The following is a 22,499-nucleotide window of genomic DNA, read 5'->3' as shown; positions in this document are numbered from 1 at the left end:
AATGACTGGCAGGCATCCCCTCTATTTTATTCTTTTTTTTTTTTTTTCCTTTCTTTGTTATTGGCTGACTAGTTTTGTCAGGGGCTGTCACGAACATGCAAATTTCATGGCCATATAAAGATGATCCAGTCAAAGTCTTTCCTCTAATTGAGGCCGAGGATTTAGTTGTATATTCTAAATGTTTGTCACCTTCCACTCTGAGGAATATTAAAAACTAAGGCACAGGTAGTCAGGCTCCAGGGAGTGGTGTCCCCCCCACCTCCCATCCCGCCCAAATCAAGAAACAGGACCCCTGGCGGCGGGCAGGGAGCAGGGGATGGGGAGGCGTCTTAAAATCTCAGGGGATAGAGTGGTTAAGAAAGAAGGAAAAGGTAAGCAGATCACATAGCTTCTTGGTTTTGTTCTTTTCCCTCAGGATGGTGGTGGCAGCTGATCAGACACAATAGCTGGTGGTCCCCTGCCGGTGTGAGGATACAAATGACCCTCAACAGCACCAGCAGGAGGACTGGGAAAGGGAGAAGGGGTGTGTCTGGGAGGGGGCGAGGATGAGGGTGACAAGGTGACAAACGCCGCCACCTCAGCGGGCTACCCCACTCCAGCCGGACGGGGACTGGAGCCGGTGAGCCACCTCCCGGGGGGGTGAGGGGGTGGGAAGGGGAGACAGAGGGGCGGTGGCTTTTCCTACCGGGGGAGGGGCCAAGGGTGGAGGGAAGCCTGAGTCAGCAGCGCCTGATTGGCTCTTGTTTTCTCCTCGCGTCTCCCGATTGGGCCATTTGCAGCGGGAGATGTTGTGAGGCGCGGCGGGGCGGAGCCAGCCGCCTGCGGTCTGAGGCAGGCCCCGGAATTGGGTGGGGAGGGGCGGCGGTGGCGCTCGGTCCCCGGAGCGGCTCTGACCTGTGGGGTGGAGCGGCGCAGCCACCTTTTCCTCAGTTCCGCTAGCCGCGCCGGCTTCATTCAGCTGTCTGCAGATTTAAGAAGGAAAAATAATTGAATGAACCACGCCTCGCTGCGACCCCCTTCCCCCAACAGGAGAAGCAATTTTGCTGTTGGGCGTGAAAAGGACACTCCCGTATTATCTTGAAGTCACACGTCGCATCTCTGGTTCTTTCCCCTCCCGCAGCAAAAAAAAAAAAAAAAGGGGGGGGGGGCAAAGATTCGCCAAGATGTGTTCCTCGCAGTCTGGGTGGGACCTGTGACCCCTTACATTCGCGAATCCAGTCATAGAATTGTCCCTGACGCCCCTGACGCCAAGCACCGAGTCTTCCCCAGTAGAAACCTCGGCTCCTGGCCGCTCCCGCTCTGCCCTCGGGAGACAGGAGAAGGCAGGGAAGGTTTTGTGTGAGCCTGGTTTCTGGGAGGGGTGTTGGCGAGCGGGGCGGGGGGGGGGGGCAGTGAGGGCTTGCAGGTCGGAGACGCCTTGGGAGGGGGTTGGAGTGAGTACCCCCTACCCCGGCTAATCCCCCTTCTCCAGCGTCGGTTCCCGGGACCGTATTATTCAAGACAGAAAATATTCAGCCTCAGAGCCTCCCCTGGGGAGGGGAGGGGAAGGAGGTGGAGTGGGAGGAGGTGGATCCAGGGAGGAAGAAGCGAGAAATCCGCCCCCGGGAAACAGCTCGGCGCGGCAGCGGAGCGAGGCACTTCTGTCACTTGGCGATCGCGGGCGCCCGAGCGCGGCCCCGGCCCGGCCCGGCGAGGCGAGGGGAGAGTCCGGCGGCCGCCGCCCCGCCCCACGCCCTCCCGCGGCGGCCGAGAGCCCGGGGCCGGCCGGGGCAGGTCGCGGCGGTGCCTGGGAGCGGCCGGCCGGGGGCGGCGGCCTCGGAGCGCGGCGGCGGGCGGGCAGCGCCGGATCGTCTTCTCGCGCCGTCCGGCTCGCTCCGGGCGTGCGGGGCGCGCTGCCTGGGGCCGGCCAGCCCTGAGCGGATCCTCTCGCCCCGCTTTCTCCGGTGCGTGTCTGTTTTACTTTCCGCCGTAGCCGACAGGGCGCAGCGCCCGCGGGCGGGTGTGGAGAGCCCGGCTCGCCGCGGGCTCCCTCCCTTCCCGCCACCTCAGGCCACCCCGCCCGGCGCTGGCGCGGGGCCGGAGGGAGTCCGCGGCGGGCGCCCGGCGGGGGCGGAGGGGCCGCGCCCGCGTGTGCGGAGCGAGGGAGGGCCGGAGGAAGGAGGGAAGGGCACAAAGGCCGGCGGCGGGCGCCGGGGTCCGGCCGGCCGGCCGTGGAGGAGGGGCGCCTCCCGTCCGCTCATGAATATTAACCGAGCCTGCGGCCTAGCGCGTCCCGGCCGGGCCCGGCGCCCGGCCCGCGTCCCCGCTCCTGCTCGCTGCCGCGCCGCGCAAGCTGGGCCAGGCGGGCTGGGAAGGGTAAGCCCTCCGTTTTTTTTTTTTTTTTTTGTTTGTTTGTTTGGGGTTTTTTTTTGTTTGTTTTTTTGTCTTTCCCCGGGGTCTCCCGACACCTTTTTAAAAGTACATATTTGGGCCGCCCTTCCCGGGAGATCGAGATCACCGACCCGCCTCTGGAAGGGGCGGAGGAAATCGTGGTAGGTGGGTGGTGGTTTTCTTTTTCCTCTTTTTTTTTTTTTCTCTTCCCTAGGTGGCCCCAGGGAAAGGGAAAGATAGCGTCGAATGGTAGTTTGGGGAGAAGCAAGTAAATAAAAGTTGCCCGGGCTGCGGCTTCGTTTCTGTCGCTCCGAAATAATGTCCCTGAAACGGAGCTGCTCCCGAGTCCCACCCGCGGCCGCGCACACCTCCCCACCCAGCCCCGCCGCGGGCCAAGCAAAACAGCCGCCTCCTCCGGGGCAGCCTCGGGGCGCGGGGGCGCCGGGTGCGGGCGCCCAGACTCCCCCGGCTCGCCTGCAAACGCCGGCCGAGCCAGCGCTGCCGGCCTCCGAGGCTGGCTTTTTGTTTTTATTTTTTTGGGGGGTGGTGGAGAGGAGCGAGCAGGGGTTTTGAAAAGTATTATTCCATTTTCATCTCGTGGGGAGAAAACTTCCGCTACGCCTAAGTGTCTGGGTGATGCCGGAGAGCGTAGACACTCTCTCTTCTGCCCAGAAAGCACACTGATGAAAATGCATTTGGAGAAAAGGGAAATTCTTTCTTGAAGGCTGCACACCAACCAGGCGTGTTTGACGCAACCACCGTGCAGTTCTGAGGCTTCCCTCTCTCCCTCTCTCTCTTTTTCCTGATTTATAGGAAATCAGGACAGTTTTCTCTAGGAGGATTATTTCCTCTTTCGTGCGTGAGGTCCATCAGCGTGGACCGAATAATCTTTCCAAGTGGTGGAAAGGCGAACTTGGTGTAGACATGTGGCAAGGCTAAGGTCAGCGTCTGGAGAAAGTTCATGCCCTTGTAACCATTCCCTGTTCCAGGAGAGATCTCTCTGGGAGCTGACGTTCCGGCCTTCGAGACCCACTCGGATTCCTCCTGGTCTGGGAGTCACGCCGAGGAGGAGGGGGACCGCGGTCTGCAGTTGGCCTCGTTAGCTGCCGAGAAGACCCATCGTCTTTGTTTTTCAAGTCTTGAGAAATGGACGAAGACGGTGAAGTCAGTTGAAGTCCGGCGAAATAAATCATCGGGGCGTTTTGAAGGGGCTTCATCAAAACATTTCATTCCCTGGCACGTTACTTGTTTCACCAGCCCTGCACCTCCGGGAGCCTGGTGTGGAATTCTTCCCTTTTTGGTGTGTGGTAGCATTCCTCCCCCCAATGTGGACTCCAAAGGGTTGGTCCCTTCTTTGTCATTTGAAATGAAATGATGGCCACACGTCGGACTGGGCTACCGGAGGGAGATGGTGACAAGCTCAAGGCCTGTGGGTCCCCCACGTGTGAGGTAAGTGCAGAGGCAGCATCTTGGGCCACTGGCCCGCGGGGTGTCCTGCTGGCTGGGGGGTCAGCTGACAGGCTTTGGGCCCTTTTGGGCTGGTTTGTGGGAACGCCCCCGCTTGACCCTAGGGCGGTGCAGCCTTGCCCATTTTTGTTTCCAGGAACTTCCAGCCATTCTTCTGCAAGAAGGGTTTCCTCATTTTGAAATGCCCCATCATGCCCCATCACCTCAGACTTGGGAATTCTCCCCTTGCAGGTGGCTGGCAATAAATACTTTGACGGGTGTCTTTTCCTTCAGTCCCCGTCCGCCAGCAGTTTTGGAGTTGGGCTGCTTACGGGGTGCCTTTGTGCATTTTCGTGTGTCCGTCGCCAAGATTTGCCCTCAGAGGTGGAGCGAGGGGAGCTGGTGACGCTTGTTGCCACCGGACCTCAGTCTCACTTTGGCTTTGATGGGTATTCTGGCTTACCGTTGGTGTGGACCTCTGTTCTGGGTAGAAAAACAGGTCTTTCCCCATGGACAGTTTAAGCACAGCCTTGGAAAGAAAAGATTTATAGAGTTGTAACTCCAACTCCCTGAAAAATCTCCTGCCTTTGCTGTCCTTTTATTTATGCCTGCCTTTCACTGCTCAGAAGTTCTGTGAGCCGCCCCGGGGGGTCAGGTGGCTTGCATCGCCTTTAGCCCATCGCCTCTGGGAGGGCTCAGAAGATTCTGTGCCAGGCTTCCTGAAATTTTTTGGAGCAGGCAGGACAGAAAGCAGAAAATCCATTGATTTATTACACCCATGTACCCCGTTGCCTCTCGTATTCTTTTTTCTCTTCATGTTTGGAGTTCTGTGATGACTATATTGTGTTTACTTGGTTATTGGGGATTTCTGTAATTTGCTCGCTAAATGCGCTGAATTTTAAACTTTACTTTTGAGCCGTCTCTATTTTTATTGACAGATGGGATAGATAACAGTAACATCCCCCAAAGAGCCTTTGCTCTCATTCTGTCATTTGTGCTTTGCAAGTGTTAAATTTTAACTTTACGGCCACAGGTTCTAGTTCTGAGTGTGTGAGTTTTGGCATTTTAGTAAAAATGAGTCAGGGTAAATTTTTGTGTTTAAAGCATGCAGAAGAACTTGCTTCCTGTATCTGACTTCATACTGGATTAGAAAGTTTATGCAGAAAATACAGGGAGGTAGGCACAGTATGCCATTACTGCACAACTTGTTAGAACTGTAGGTTTGCAGTTAGGACCAGTGTTTTACTTTTTGACACCTGTAAACACCTGCTTGCAGGTAAAATGTGATTAAGTGTAACACCACAATCCTCTGATCATGGTAAACCATAATAACTCCTTTTGGAAGGCCTCCCTACAACTTTGGTGATTGCTTAATGTGTATTGTAGTTACATAATAATATGTACTGTGGTCCCAAAGCCTTATTTGTCATTGTCTTGTGAATACTTTAATTAGCATGCTATTTGCATTATATTTGCAAGAACTAATGTTATTTGATTTTTTTTTTTTTTTTTTTTTGTCAGTTAAGGGTTGTCCTGAAACCAAGAATTTCTAATAGACACATCTTGTCCTTGGCTAGAAAGCAATGTTTCCAGTTGCAAACTTGGCTTGTATTAACACTGACAGTTATGTATTTTTTTAAGGACTGTGAAATTTGTTTTCATTTGGATGTTACTGCTGGGATGGCCACATTATTTCTAGTTTGGGAAACAAGAAAACATTACATTGCCTGTATTTTGCTCATTTAAAGGTTATACACAGAACTTGAGTTTGGTGTTAAGCCATAATATTGTTTGGGTTTTTAAAGAATAGGTATATAGCTTACATTCTATGCGAAATAGAAATAAAGGGGCTATATGCTATCAGACAGCATCTTAAAATCTCAGGGTAAGGAGTAATTATTGCCTGTTTCATTGTTGTGTATTTAGCTCTCATTGATACTTCTGAAGCATGTTAAATCTCGTATTTATTAGTAATAAAATGAGACTTGCCACTGGAATACTTTGGGTTGATAGATAATTTAAGTCTTTGACACTGCAATTAATTTTTGTGTTTAATTTTATTAGAAGTATTACATTCTGAAGTAATACTGTCATTCTTTAAAAAATTTTAGAAACCGATAGCTATGTTCCTAAATGTGTGTTTGAATCGTAAATTGGTATGTGTTTTAACCTAAAAAGAGACGAGCATATATGTCTTAATATCGATGCTGTTGATCATCCAAGAAACTTAACTGTGCAGGACAGAAGAAATCGATGCAGTGAATTAATAGAAATCTCTGATTCAGGATTTATCTAATTAGCTAACTCCACTTTTTATAGATAAGGTCTATTGCTTTGTTGGAAAACATTCAGAAACTTCTTGTTCATCTGTATTAGAATCTAATTGTGTTGATACATGAATAAATGTAAGCACCACTCCCCAAGAATATATCAGAAGGTTAAAAACCAAACAAATAACAGTCCTCTTCAAATAATGAATTGTGACAATTTCGTAGAATGTATTTAAGGATTGTGTGGTAAGGATAGCACAGTTCTCTTCATACAGAATTAAATACTTTAGATATCTGAAAATATGGTTTCCCGCACTCTGAGCCAGCTAAGTGTGCTTTGGTGTGTGTGTGTGTGTGTGTGTGTGTGTGTGTACAGCCTCATCTGTGAACTGTTCTGACAGCCAGCCTTGAGGAGCTTTGCTTACAGAATCACTTAGTTTAGATTTGGTGATCTGATCACCCCTTTCATACCTTATAGAGCTCATCCTTTAGGGTCCAGCTTGCTTTTTTTTTTTTTTTTTAAACCAAAGGCAAAAACTTTTTCCTCAGCTTTTTAGAGCACGTTATTTTTCCTATTTCTCATATTTATTTCACTCTGTCTGTAGGCCCTCGTGTTGCCCAGCGATAGAATTTTTAGCACTTTTCACTGCCTGTTATCAAGACAGGCTTATTTACTAATGCTAATTAATTTCTTTCATTTTATGGCATGCTTCTTCATCCAGCCTGAGATTATCCTGTGACTACAGTGTACCATAGCTGATGAAAGACAATGGTTGGTTGATTTTGGAATGGTGTAAATGATACAGGAAGGCATTTTCCTGTGTATGAACTCACGAGAGTTCATCCTTTTGCTGTTCTTTCTGGAATACCTGTGCACTTTGCTTCGATCCCAGACCCCCTCGTTCCTTCTCAGGTGCTCTCCTGTTCTCTGTCTCTGTCCCTTCCTCCCTCTGCTTCTTCTTCCTCTGCTGCCCCTTTCATGTTGGCTTTACCTAGAGCCAGGCTCTTGCCATTCCTCTACTCCTCTCTTTTCTCCCTGGGTTTCATTTTACACTCTCCCATGGCTTTATTCTGCATGCTGGTGATTCTAAACTTACAGCTCAATCCCAGGTTTCATAGTTGATCTTCAGACCTATGGAACCTTTTGCCTCTTTACCAAACAGTTTTTTTTTAATCCAAAAAAATGCCCAAAGGCATTTCAAATTTAACAAATTCGACTTCTCTTGCTGAGTTCCTTCTTTCTGTGAGTAGCAACGCCACCTCCTTATCTGTCCCCATCAAAGACCAGGTTAGCACCCTTGACCCGTCTCTCTCCTCATTGCTCCTATCCAAAGTCCTGTGGAGTCTGCATTTCAAATCCCACCGCCACTACCCGAGTTCAGGTCAGCGGCTTCTCACTTCCAAACTCCTTTCCCAGTTGCCCAGCCTTGTCACCAGCCAACGCTCTGCCCGTGCAGTCGTCAGAGTGCTCCTCCTCAACGTTCCCCTGTAGAAAACAGTTTTCGGGCTTCCCACTGCCTTTGGAAGAAAGGCACCTGTCCAGCCCTTCTCCTGTCATATGTCACCTCTTCCTACACTTCAGTACTGAACTGCTGTCAGGTCCGCTGGGGCAACACAAGTCTCTCCGCTTTGGGCCCTCACAAATGCTGTTTTCTTTCACCCTTCCCTCCAGCTCCCCCTCCTCCACCTGCCACCCCTCCATGCCTGATTTTGACTCCTCATTCTGGTCTTTTCTTCAATTTCACTTCATCAGGAAAGACTTTCCTGATCCTCCCAGGCTGGATTAGTGGCCCCCAGTGCGATATCCCCCAAACACCCTGTACTTTCTCAGGAATAGTCCTTACGTGTTTGTTTATCTCTATTCCCCCCTGGACTGCAACCTCCATAGGAGCAGGTGCCATGTTTGTTTCTACTGTGTCTGGCTCGTAGTAGGTGCTTAATAAATATTGTGGACTTAATGAATGAATACATAGGAAAGGCTTTAATTTTTATTCAGAGTTCACTTAGATTCCAGTGTATTGTACTGTCTTGATGATCTGCCTGCCTCACTGATCCCTCCTTCTCAGTCCCTGAAGTTTCCTCAACTTTCTGGCCTGCTAAATCTTCATCTACAGCAGGGCTCAGTTTGGCCCTCTTTTCTTCTCTCTGTGCTCAGTTTTATGGTTTTACTTATTATTAAAAGTTTTTTTTTTTAAGTTTATTTATTGATTTTGAGAGAGAGACAGCGCTAGTGGGGGAGGGGCATAGAGAAAGGGAGAGAGAATCCCAAGCATCAGACTCAAACCGTGAAACCGTGAGATCATGACCTGAGCTGAAACCAAGAGTCAGATGTTTAACAGATTGAATCACCCAGGTGACCCTGTTTTATGATTTTAAATATCAAGTGGGGTTCCATGGTGTGATGGTTAGCACTTTGGTTTTAAGTATCAAGTATATACTGATAATTCATATATACACCTATGAGAGTGTGTGTGTGTGTGTGTGTCTCGACCCCTGTTTGAATTCAGATTCCTGCATTCACCTGGCCACTCTGTCTCTTCTTGGATAGATAGTAAAGAGGCATGTCGAAAACCATTCCTGCCCACCTTCCCAGTTTTCTCCTCCTCTCAAGCACTGGCACTCCCACCTTCCAGGTCAGGCTTCTTGGAGTGATCTTTGGCCTCCCTCATGCATACCTTGCAAATCGGGTTGACTGTCTCTCAGCTTCAGTGCTTGCCAGCTTGGAGTCTGTTCTCCACACGGTAACCAGACCAGAGCGGATGGTACCGTCTCTCTGTACATCACAGGGTCACTCCTCTGCTCCCATTCCTCTGATGGCCTCTGATTTCCCTCCGGGTTAAAAGCCGAAGTTCTTCCATGCACAGTCCCAGTCCGCCCTCCCACCTCCCTGATCTCACCTCCTGCTACTTTCACTGTCCTCCCTCTGTACTAGCCCTTCTGGACTCTTGTATATACACACTGGGCATGGCATTCCCCAGAGCCTTCCCACTAGCCGTGCCCTCCACGTGGAACACTCTCCCCGCTCAGGCCTCTGCACGGCTCGTTTCCTTGTCTCCTTCAGGTTTTGCCTTGAGGTCACCTGAGTGTCGCCTTTGCTGACCGTTAGTTAGGTTTAGTGAAGGCCTCTCCCCTGTTCCATGACACGACCATCCCTCCTTCCTTGTTGTATTTTGCTCCCCTATCGCTTCATCTCCCTCTGACATAGCTTATCCATCTGATTTTGCTTATTTATTTGGACAGATCGTACATCTAGAATGTGTTCAGTGCAGTTTGTTTCGTTCACGTTGTATTTTCCGTGCCTAGAATGATGCCTTGCACATTATAAGCCCACAGACATTTTTTTTTTCCAATGAGCGAATGAACGAGTGAATCAAGACTTAAGAAAAATTCCAAAGTGTTTTTGAGTTTATCTATGGGTACATAACATGTGAATGCTTAATTTAGATGAGACAGAAGTGTGTAGGGTGTTTTGTCTCTGAGACCTCCATTTCCGTTAGGACCAACTGCTGTTCACATTTTTGGTGCCTTTTTTCTTTGCATCTTTCTTTCCTTTGGGAAGCTGGTATCCAAGTAACAGTAACCCAGACAGTGTGCAGCAGAAATGAATGAAATGATTTGCACTAAGAGGTGAGATAATGGTAATTAATAGACTGGTGGATGGGGAATCAGGCTGGTGGGGAAACTATAAAAAGATAATATGTCTGTATTGGTGATCTTTTTTTTCTTAAAATGAATGGCCAATGTATTAATGCTCTTTATTAAATATTGTTCATATCATAGACTTTTCATTGTAAGTTAAAATTGTTCACAACATTGACTATGACAAAATGTTAGCACTTGTTAGTTCTAGACGATGAGAATTTGGAGTGATATTATTTTTGTATTTTCTCTTTGTTGCCTGATTCCAAAACTGCAATAAGAAGACACCATTTACAGATTTTAAAAAATAAGCAATACGTTACTAGTCTTGCGAAAATTTGGTTTCTAGGAAACCTACACTGCTTAAAGTAATACTTAAATACTTTTTAAAAAGGATTCACACTACTCAAAACAGTACTTAATTTTTTTTTTTTTTTTTTTTTTAAAGCATGTGTTTTTTTCCAGTGGAGGCCTAGGATTCACTCTAGGCTAGTTGTAGTACCATGTAATCTAACACTGTTATTTAAACATGTGTTCCTTTGTATACCTGAGTCTAGATGTCAGAATATCATTGTGTGTCAAAAGCTTTGTGCTGCAGGTTGGGATTAAAGGTAAAGCCTGTCAGAATTAAGAATGGCAGCAGTCGCCAACAGCAAGTACGGAGGGACATTTCCGCAGGAGTCCGGATTTGGCTGTATTGAGTGGGACACATAACTAGATACAGGCCATCAACAAATGAGTACCCTGGTCAAAAGAAGATTTCTCCACACATTGTTCGTGTTCCTTAGCATTCGTTTCTTCCAAGCTAAACATTTTATGAAGTCCTTATTCCTTGATTACATAATCTCTGATCCTTTCTTCATTTCTATCCTTTTGACCAGGTCAGATAATCTAGCAGGAAAGTGATAATTCAGTTTCTTTTGTTCTTTGCTCTGTGAAGGGACCTGTCATCTTATTATATTTAACAACATGGTGATTTAAGTATGAGCAATGCTAGTGTCGCTGAAGATGCACAGATGCTGTTATTGAATGCAGCTATCTTCTATTACAGAAAGACCATATGGTAGGCACTTGTTTTTCTTTCTGGTTGATGTGATTAGATTAGTAAAACGAAAGGTTAGTGGGCTTAAAGATTGTCCTGTTATTTATCTAATTTCAATTGACCAGAAAGAATTAAATATGTTAAATCTTATGAGCCTTCTGTAAGTTCTATTGGTCTGGAGTAGGAGGACATCTCCATTTAAAAGCTTAATTCTGGATTGTTCCCACCAAAATAGTTTTTTAGTTGAAATTGTCTTATTCTTAAAAAAACGAGTATTGTGCAAGTAGTTTACTTCATAAAAAAATATGGAAGATGGCCTTTTGTACTTCTAAAATTATCTGAAAGACAACTGGTTACCTCGTACTTAGGTTAAAGAAACTAAATGTGATGGAAATTGTTTTTTGTAAGTCCTCTTTTTTTCCGGTTATCTATTACTATGCAAGAAATCCTGCTGTGTAGATTTGTGAATAAGAGAATAGATCTAGAGCCCAAATTTGATATTTCTGAATATTCATCTGTTTGGGGGAAATTTTTTAGGCAGCCCAGAGCTAGCTATTACTACCAAAAGATGGCAAGTTAAAGAGCGTATTTACTTTTCCTTAGTCGCACCAGCTGCTGTTGAGTCTTCTATTTGATATTGGGTGTGTTTTTGATTCAGAATTGGTTTTTTTATTGCCTTTCCCTCTTGTATGTGTATCCCTGTTCTAGATCCACATCTGGCACAATTATGAGTAGTGCTACATATGCGACCTGCTCCTGATTCTGCAACTTCTTTTTCCTTCTTACAACCTAGTGAGGACATAGTCTCTTGACTTACACTCTTGTTCACTGCCTTAATCTTTAATACAACTTGACAGAACTTACATTCTTAGGAACATTTTGTTTTTCCTTTTTCTTACAATGTGGAGAGTATCCTTGAATGTCGATAGATGGAAAGCTGGACTAATGATTACATTTCTTCTGGATATGTCTTAGCTGTTATGATCTTGGGGATATTGGCATCATTTTTTTTTGTTTTAACCTCAAGATATCTAGACATCTATAATCCCCAGCATTTTGATAATAAAGATTCAGTATTTAAAAGAATTTGTGTTAGCTTGGTGAAGGAGACCTACTTTCTCCTCTGGGTTCTGCATATTGGCTTCTGGAAACATATTACCTACCGAGTGAATGTGAGGGGAAGGAAATGCTCTGGGCACCTAGTTGAAATCATTTCTTTATTTTAATGCTTTTAGGAAATGTTTTCAATTTATTTTTTTTTTCCCATTTAGTAATATATTACTGACACCCTTCTCTGCCCATAGGGAAGATATATACAATTGACCCTTGAACAATGGACATTTGAACTGTGTGGGTCTAAAATGTGGACATTTTTTGACAAAGACAAGACAGTGCTGTAAATGTATTTTCTCTTCCTTATGATTTTGTTAATAACATTTTTCTCTAGCTTACTTTATTATAAGAATACAGTATATAATACATATCATATACAAAATATGTGTTAGTTGACTGTTTCTGTCATCAGTAAGGCTTCCAGTCAATAAGAGGCTATTAGTGGCTGAGTTCTGGGGAGTCGAAAGTTATACACAGATTTTGAAGTGTGTGTGGGTTGGCACCCCTTCTGTGTTTATGTGTCTCTGTAGATGGATGTGTGTGTGTCTCTCTAGATAGATAGATAGATAGATAGACAGACAGACAGACAGACATACGTATACCTAGACACACACACACATACGTGGATCTTGCCAATTTTGTAAGTGCAGGAAAAGAAAATTACAAAGCACTGTACCAAGTTATTTTCAAGGATTGTAATATGGAAAAGAGATAAGATTTATTTTGTATGCTGTGAAGGGCAGAACTAAGGTCAGTGGATAGATAGATGAGCCAATTGATTGAGCCCAGTATTCAGAAGAATTTTTTTTTTTTTTTTTTAATAGAAGGTAACTGAAATTCAATGTGTTCTTTGCAAATAGAATGACCTTCACTTGGGGGAATAACAGACAGAATTCCTGCTTTGGTAGGAATTTAAGTCAGACCAATCTGGGTGATCGTTATAATCACTTGCATAACTTATAAAACTACAGATTTTTGTTCCCACCATTAAGCTAATGAATTAGAATCCCTGGAAGTGAGACTGAAAAGCCTTAACTTTAAAAAAGATTCCCTGGTGACCTTCCAAGTTTGAGAACAACAGGCCTAAATGACATTCATAGCTCCTTCCAAAGTCTGAATTCTTATGGTACCCTGATTTTGGAATTTTTCTGACCAAATTGAAATCAGTATGAAGAAAACAGGCAGAAATATGGAGACAGAATTTAAATGACTAAGCCAGTGAGCACTTCAGGATTAACATTACAATTATTTTCTTCTATTTGTAATCATATATATTTCTACAGGTCATTGGTATACCAAAGTAATATTCGTTTCATATAAAATAAACTTTAAGTCAAAAGAGCACTTTAAAATTCAACAGTGAGATAGTCCCACTTTTTTGTATGTTATATTTTAATCAGAAGTTACCATTTTAAAACTGATGGAATTCTGACTCTGGTCATATTGAAGCTATTGTTACCTTTTAGCTGTATTATAAAAGTAATTTGTTTCATGTCATTGACAGAAGGGTATATTTGAGCAAGTAACTGGTAGAATAATTTCTTTTGTGCATCTTATAATCATTTGTTCATATTAACTCTGTGTCAAGACTAGGAAAAGTTACAACGGCAGAAAACGTATATATACACATTATCTCTATATATGTGCTCTTTCATATATATCATTCATGTGTATATATGGTACTCTATCTGAGTATACATCCTGAAGGGTTTCAGAAAGCATTCTAACATAAGTAACAATTATTAACAGAATAATTCCCTCTACATACCCTTCCTCTTTTAACACTAGCCCCTGTTCTGTCCATTGAGTCCGTTTTGTCTTTCAGTCTCATGGACTATGAGATGCACTAGTTATCCACATTGTGTTATCACAATGCAAATACAATGTAAGCTAATTATAGAGTCCGATTGCTAATTCTGCAAAAGAAGCAGGATTTCTTGAAGTCATTGAAAGTAATGTTGGAGAAGGAGCAAAGCCACCGACCGGGAGGATCTGACAGAGTGAGACCAGTAGAGAAATGGAGAAGGCATAACGGAGGTTGATAGGCATCTCAAAGGAGAATGATTTGAATTCACAGGATTAAGAGAAACCTTTGAGAAAACTGATGTCCTTGAATGTCATGGCAAATATGCGATGTATTTCTTTTCTTCTAGGAAGTGATGTTTATCTTAGACCCCATGGTTGAATCTCTGTTTGCCAAGAAATACTAAAAAGCAGGTATGAATACATCAATAGAAGAAGGAATAGCAGTGGTGAATGGACTTCCTTTGCTTTCTTTTCCTAGGTAAAGACTGTTTCTGAGAGTTAATAGGAAATCCAAACTTCACTAGTTGCCTTTGATGCAAAGCTGTTTAAACAGAGGTCCAGGGCTTGCTTCTTCAAAGGTCCTGCTGTTACAGTAGTTGTTAGATGCCCAAATATTTTAGGGTTCTGAATATTTTAGATACCTTGGCCTTAAAATTTTTTTTTAAGTTTATTTATTTATATTTTGAGAGAGAGAGAGCACAAGCAGGGAAGGGGCAGGGAGAGCAGGAGGTAGAGAATCCCAAGCAGGCTCTGCACTGCCAGCATGCATGGAGCTCGATGCTGGGCTCAAACCCACAAACCATGAGATCATGACCTGAGCTGAAATCAAGTTGGACACTTAACCAACTGAGCCACCTAGGTACCCCAATGCCTTGGTGTTTTTAATCCCTTTATTGAAGTATGATTGATATGTAAAAAGCTGTACATATTTAATGTGTACAGCTCAGTGAGTTTGGGGATAAGTATATACCATGAAATCATTTCCTCCATTAAGGCTATAAACACAATCATCACCTCCCAAAGTTTCCTCTTGCCCCTGTATTATTGCTACTGCTATTTGTACTATTATTATTATTGTTATTTTTGTGGTAAAACCCGTTAAATTAATATCTACTGGGGCGCCTGGGTTAAGTGTCCAACTTCGGCTCAGGTCATTGATCTCACAGTTTGTGAGTTCGAGCCCCGCATCGGGCTCTGTGCTGACAGCTCAGAGCCTGGAGGCTGCTTCGGATTCTGTGTCTCCCGCTGTCTCTGCCCTTCCCCTGGTTACACTCTGTCTCTCTCTCTCTCTCTCTCTCTCTCTCTCTCTCTCAAAAAAGAAAAAAAAAATCCATCCTCTTAGCAAATTTTAAGTGTCCAGTGCAGTATTGTTAGTTATAAGCACTGTGCTGTATAGTAGAACTCCAGAACCTTGCATAACTGAAACCTTGTACCCTTTGACAAGGGTTACACTATACACTATAGACTTAGTGGGAGAGACTAGGTGTCATTGGAATCTCCCTTGGGGTGGTATGAATCAAATAGAATCCCTCGCTGAAGATATTGACAAAACCTCATTTCATATTCATAGTTCATGGTTACTAGAACTGCATCTGCTCTAGATAAGAGATAATGCAAATTCTCTTCAGTTTAGAGGAACTTGGAAGAGGAATCGTCTTTCCCTGTTTACTCCTTAGCTTCTGTCACCACTCTCGGCTGCCTTTAATTTGATCATCATAATCTTTTATCTAACTCTTACCTTGAACTAGTTGCTGAAACACTATGTTTGGATCAAGCGGGATCTCTAGGAAAAAAGACCAATACTTAAGGCTCTGAAATTTTCGTATGTCTTCAGGATGCATAAGGATACCAAAAACATATGGCTTAGAGAGTGAATACTACTGGATTTTGCCAAGCTATGGTGAAATGTTTAGCAGATTTTTGACAGTATGTTTTTTCTAGTTGGCTTTGAATTGACAGCGGACCAGATAGCAACTTTATGTCAGTCTCTGGAAAGGATTTCAAACTTTAGAAATCAGTTTGTGTGATTAAGAGGGAAAACAGAAGATACTGATATCAGGAATAAAAGAGGGGACATCATTCAGAGCCTGCAGACATTTAAAAAGATGAAAAGGGGATATTATGGACAACTTTATGTCTGTGAATTTGACAGTTTAGATGAAATGGGCAAATTCTGTGTAAGAATTCTGGTACCCGTTCAGATTTGTTTACGTTTGTGGGGGGTGTGGGTTCCCACCCCAGGCAATTCTCCAACACCAACTAGGTGTCCTACAGTTCTACTCAGTTCTGACACTGTGTACCTGGAGATAACATCCTAGCATCAGATCATCAGATCTCACAGATTAAGGGCTCATTCCTGGAAGACGGCCCCCTCCCTTCAGCTGCCAGGTTGTTGCCTAACCCACCAGCTGTAGATGGCTATAGATCAGAGGTTCCTACAACCCCCTCCTTGGGTTCGATTAGTTTGGTAGAGTGACTCACAGAACTCAGAAAACCATATTACTGACTAGATCACTGGTTTATTTTAAAAGAATACAATTCAGGCACAGGCAGATGGGGGAGATGCCTAGGGCAAGGTGTGGGGCAAGGGCGTGGGTATAGAGCTTCCATGTCCTCTCTAGGTGCACCACTCTCCCCAAATCCTCACGTGCTCACCAACCTGGAAGCTTTTGAACCCCATCCTTTTGGGTTTATAGTGAGGCTCCATTACATATGCATAATTGATTAAATGATTCGCCATTGGGGAATGATTCGAACTCCAGCCCTCTCTCTTTCCCTGAGGTCAGAGGGTTGGGACTGAAACTTCCAAGTCTAATCACAGGGTTGGTTCTCTTGGCAACCAGCCTCTATTCTTAGGTGCAGTCCAAAAGTCACCTCATTAACACAACAAAAGACACCATTGTTGCTCTCCCCACTTAGGAAATTCCAAGGGTTTTAGGAACTCTGTGCCAGGAATGGGGATGAAGACCAAATATGTATTTCTTATTATAAATCATAGTATCACACCTTGGGAGATACAAATTACCAAAACTGGCACAGGAGAAATAAAAAAAATCTAACTTGTGTCATAAATGTTAAAGAAATAGAATTTGTAATGAAAAACCTCCCCACAAAGAAGACTGCAGATCCTGATGGCTGCACCGATAGAGTCTATCACGTGTTTAAGAAAGAAATCCTATCAATACTATACAAACTCAAAACACGAGGTGGAAGAACACTCACCCTCTCCTTTTTATGAGACCCAGCATCAGCCTGGTAATAACTAGACAAGAACGTTATAAGGAACGTTCAGACCAAGAACCATTATGGCTGTAGATAGAATTCTTAACGAAATGTTAGCAAGTCAAATCTGTCAGTATATGCAAAGGATAATAGTGTCATGATTAAGTGGGAGTTATCCCAGAAATGAAAGCTTGTCATTTTAACATATTAATAATGAACAAATTTAACAATTTAACATAATACAATTAAGGAGAAAACTCATATGGTCATCATCTCAGTAGATGCAGAAAAAGCATTTGACAAAATTTAACACTCATTCCTCATAAAATCTCTCAGAAAACTGGAATATAAGGAAATTTACCCAATTTGATAAGGGAATTTTATGAAAAAAGCTCCAGCTATCATACGTGGAGAAATCTTGAATACTTTGCTAGCAAGGTTAGGAACAGGGTGAGGATGTCTGCCCTCAGTACATCTATTCAGCAATGTACCGGAGTCCCTACTTAGTGTAACAAATCATGAAAAGGAAATGAAGGAAGGAAAAAGGGAAGGAAGAAGTAAAACTCTTTATTTGCAGACAACATGATTGTGCACATAGAACTTTGTAAGGAATCTACCAAAAATACTTTCTAGAACTAGTAAGTGGATTTTGCAAGGTCACAAGACACAAGGATACAACGCTACTGTGCAGAAATCAGTGTATTTCTATACATTGAACAATTGGAAAATAAAAACATAGCCTTATTTTAATATCTTAAAGACAACCTAAATATGGAGAGATACCCTATGTTATGGATTGGAAGACTCAATATTAAGATATGACTTAGCCACAAATTGCCAAATAAATCCAGTTCAATCCCAGTTAAAGTTCTAGCAAGGCTTAACAAAAATTTTTTTTATAAATAAACAAGTTAATTCTAAAATTTATTTGAAAATGCCAAGGACACAGAGTAGCCAAAACTGTTTTGAAAAAGAGTAGTTTTATATTACTTATTTATAATACTGTTTTATAATGTTGAAAGCTACAAAAATAGAGACAGTATAGAATTGGCATAATGATAGATCTGTATAGCAGTGGAAGGCAGTGGAGAGTTGGGAGACCCTTGTGTGTGTATTTGATCATTTGAATTCAGTGAGGTTATTCAGGTGGTGCTGGAACAAGTAGATATCCATATGGACAAACATGAACCTTTACCTTACATCCCACAGAAAAATCAACCCTAAATAGATCACTGACATACATGTAAAAGCTAAGACAATAAAACTTCTAGCAAAGAACAAAATATGTATGACTTTGGGGGTTAGACAAAGAGTTCTGAGACAGGACACAAGAAGCACTAACCAGAAAAGAAAACAAAATGATAAATTGGATTTCATCAAAATTAAAACCTTTTGCTCTTTGTAAAGCACCGTTAAGAGAATGAAAAGCAAAACCACAGGTGGGGAGAAAATATATTTGTAAAACATATATCTGATCAAAGACCTGCTTCCAGACAACCCAATTTTTAAAATGGGGAAAAGTTGAACTACATAAAAGAAGATATAGGAACCGTATTTCAGCACATGAGAAGATGTTCAGTGGTGTCAACCATTAGGGGAAAAAAATGCAAATTAAAACTACAATGAGCTACCACTGTACTCTTATTAGAAAGCTAAACGTAAGAAGAATAAAAGTACCAAGGGTTGTTGGGTAGGTGGGGCAGCCAAACTCTTAAACATTGCTGAGAGGGATGTAAAATGACACAGCCATTTAGGAAAATATTTCGGCATACGTTTGTCATGTGGCCCACTCCTAGGTACTTACCAAGGGAAGTGAAAACCAATGTCCTCAAAAAGACTTGTACATTAATTTCATAACAGTTTTATTCATAGTATTCCCAAATTTGAAGCAACCCCAAATCTATCAATAAATAATGGTATATCCACATAATGGAATGCTGCTCCGAAATTTAAAAAGAAGTATTGATATACTCAACAACACAAATGAATCTCAAAATGTTGAGAAAAAAGAAGCCAGACTTGGAAGAGTGCGTAACGTCTGATTCTACTTACGTAAAATTCTAGAACTGAGTAAACTAAGCCTTAGTGACAGAGCGCAGATCACGGGTTGCCTGGAGCTGGGAGGGCTTTGATTGCAAAGGAGCATGAAGGGAGTTGGGGTGATGAAAATGTTCTTGATTGTATGGTGGTTGTGGTTATATGGGTATCTATAGTGGTCAGAATTCACTGAACTGTGCATTTTATAGGGGTGCACTTTCTTGTATATAAATTAAACTTCATCAGAATTTATGTAAAAGGAAAGCAGTTTGACAACACCAGATTTTAGTTAGGATGTAGAGCACAGTGACCTCTGCTACACTGCTGATCAGAGTGTAAAATGCCACCATATTTTTAAAAACCTTTGTCATTTTCTTATCAAGTTCAACATATACCTACTTTATGATCTATCATTTTCATTCCTACGTAATTACCCCCAAGGGAAATAAAACACACATTCACACAAAAGGCTTGTTCAGGAATGTTCATAACCGCTTTACTCAAGATAGCTTCAAACTAGGAACAACTCAATGTCTATTAATAGGAAAATAAATAGATTTTCATGTATTCCTAGTGTGGAATACTTTTTGGCAATAAAAAGCAGCAGGCTGTGTGTGCATGCAGCAATATAGATGAATATCAATATAATGAATAGCACGATGGATGCACATTGCCTCTGTGGGTAAAGGGGATGATTTCCAGAATGACTGGGACACATGGCAAACTTCCTGGGGGTGATGGAAATGTTCTGTCTCTTGAGGTTGGGGGGATTTACTTACATGCATGTATTTGTAACGTGTCATATACACTTAAGAGCTATGCTTTATAAGAGTTAAACATTGGAAATGTTTAAATGTGTAAATATTTATGCCTCAATGAAAATATATGAAAAATGCAGTTAAGAATACAAGACGCTGCTCACGTGAGCCGCACACATTGTTCTAAAACCGGAACAATATGGAGATTAGGATGTCACCTGCACAAAGATGACACACACATTGGTGAAGTAGTCCATATTTTTAAAAAAATGCAAAACAAGGAAAAGAAATTAAATATAATGAGAAGTTAATGAGAAGTTGTCTTTCCTCACTCTCAAATCCTCCAACTATATGTTTTAAAAAGAAGGAAATCAAAATACTTTTAGCTTCTGTGATTTCTAAGATCTAATTCCAAAGCTTTTTTTTTTTTTTTTTTTTTGAGAATGGTCAGGGAGAGAGAGTTGTTGTACTTTTCAGAAAGTTGACCTCTTAAACCTTTAATTTATAGCCCTAACATCATATCATTACATCATATCATTGGACTTCTCTTATCCTCCTAGGTAGTTCGGAAAAATTCTTAAGTTTTGTTTTTTGATAGAGAAAATTTTTTAATTTTTATTTTTTTTCTTAGTTGTAGCTAACATTGAAAACTTAAAGATAGTTGAATATGAAAAATTATTGAAAAACTACATGTTCTGTAGATTTTAAGTTGCAAAATGTTGATATGTCTTGGGTTTAAGGAGACTGGCATACAACTATTAGGCAATTTAATTTTATCTCAGCCTTTAATTTGTTTTGGAAGCCAACATAAATAAGTAAACTTCTCTGAATTCAGTTTGTAAAAAAAAAAAAAAAAAAAAGGTCGTTGATTTGTTCGCTTATGACAATTTTGTACTTAATTACTGTAGTACTAGATTCTTATGTAGGTAAGAGCCTATGTTGTAATGTTTCCCTTAGTTATGATCAGTAATTATAGTTCATATTTTCTTCTTGGTTCAGAAGTTTTTGATTAACTTTTTTTATTGTGGTGAAACACACATGAAATGTGTACCATTTTTACATGTACAGTTAAGTGCATTAAATACAATTCACTGTGTTGTGTAATGATCACTGTTTCTAGAACATTTTCATAATCCTGCACAGAAACTTTGTACCCATTGAGCTGTAACTCCCCATTCCCCTAACCCCTAGTAGCCTCTATTTTTTTTTAAGTTTATTTATTTATTGTGAGACAGAGAGCACAAGCAGGGGAGGGGCAGAGAGAGAGGGAGAGAGAGAGGATTGCAAGCAGGCTCCGCGCTGTCAGCGCAGAGCCCAACAGGGCTCGAACCCATGAACCGTGAGATCATGACCTGAGCTGGTATCAAGAGTCAGACAGTTAACCGACTGAGTCACCGAGGAGGGGCGCCTACTCTATTCTATGTTTAATATGAATTTTCCTGTCCTAGATAGCTCATATAAATGGAATCATACATTATTTGTCCTGTTGTGCCTGGACTATTTCACTTAGCATAAAGTTTTTAAGGTTCACCTATGTTGCAGAACGCATCAGAACTTCATTCCTTTTTATGGCTGAATGATATTCTTCTGTATGTACATAGTGTATTTTCTTCTCCATTCCTCTGTTGATATGTACATTTGGGCTGTTTTCGCCTTGACTATAGTAATAATGCTGCTGTAAATATTGGTGTACAAGTTTCTGTTTGAACCCCTGTTTTTAATTCTTTTGATGATATACTCAGACATGGAATTGCTGGGTCATATAGTAATCCTGTGTTTAACATTTTGGGGAACTGTTGAACTGTTTTCCACAGTGGCTGACCATTTTACATTCCTGCCAGCAGTGTATGAGCCTTGCAGTCTCTCCACATCCTCACCAGTACTTGTTATCTGATATTTAAAATACTACTTTTTTAAAAATCGTAGCCAACCAGCATATGGATGAAGCGAAATCTCATTGTGGTTTTGATTTGCATGTCCATAATGACTACTGATGAGCATCTTTTCATGTGCTTCTTGGCTGTTTATCATCTTTGAAAAATGTCTGTTCTAGGTCTTGGCCCATTTTTAAATTGGGTGTGGTTTTTGTCGTTAACTTGTAGGAATTCTTTATATTCTGGATATTAATCCATTATCAGATATATGATTTACAAATATTTTCTCCCATTTTGTGTGTTTTCTTTTTTATTTTCCATACAGTGTCATTTAATGTATCCGATTTTTAATTTTTATGAAGCCTAATTTATGTTTCCCTTTTGTCGCCTATGCTTTTGGCATCATAATGAAGAAACTGTTGTCAAATCCAAGGTCATGGAGAATTTCCATGTTATCTTGTAAGACCTTTATAGTTTTAGCTCTTAAATTTAGATTTTTGATCCACTTTAGGCCAGTTTTTCTATATGGTATAAGGTAAAGGTACGACTTCATTCTTGTGGATATCCAGTTTTCCCAGCACTGTTTGTTTGAAAAACTATCCTTTCCCTATTGAATGGTTCTGGCACCTATATTGAAAATGAATTGCCCATATATGTGCAGATTTATTTCTGGGCTCTCTATTCCATTGGTCTATATGTCTAGCCTATACTACAGTGTGCCAGTACTACTGTTGTAGTTTTATAATAAGTTTGAAATTGGGGAGTGTGAGTCTTCCAGCTTTGTTGCTGTTGTTGTTCTTCTTCTTTTGACATTACTCAGTACTCGTCATAAGTGGACTCTTTAATCCCCATCATCTATTTCATCCGTCCCCCCACCCACCTCCCCTCTGGTAACCATCAGTTTGTTCCCTACAGTTAAGAG

General features: G+C 42.2%; 1 protein-coding gene and 1 pseudogene across 1 annotated transcript in view; both read left to right on the top strand.

Annotated features, from left to right (window-relative positions):
* The first annotated feature begins 3,260 nt into the window (after positions 1 to 3,260).
* ARHGAP21 (Rho GTPase activating protein 21) overlaps positions 3,261 to 22,499 on the top strand; it is a 134,583-nt gene continuing 115,344 nt past the window's right edge. The window contains 1 exon segment of the mRNA XM_042991241.1: positions 3,261 to 3,819. Coding sequence (XP_042847175.1) covers positions 3,742 to 3,819 — 78 coding nt within the window. The 5' untranslated portion in view covers positions 3,261 to 3,741.
* On the top strand, positions 19,867 to 19,966 carry LOC122240650 (annotated as a pseudogene).

The sequence above is a fragment of the Panthera tigris genome, chromosome B4, assembly GCF_018350195.1.
Source record: "Panthera tigris isolate Pti1 chromosome B4, P.tigris_Pti1_mat1.1, whole genome shotgun sequence".
Classification (NCBI taxonomy): Eukaryota; Metazoa; Chordata; class Mammalia; order Carnivora; family Felidae; genus Panthera; species Panthera tigris.
This window is presented reverse-complemented; position numbering and strand designations above follow the sequence as displayed.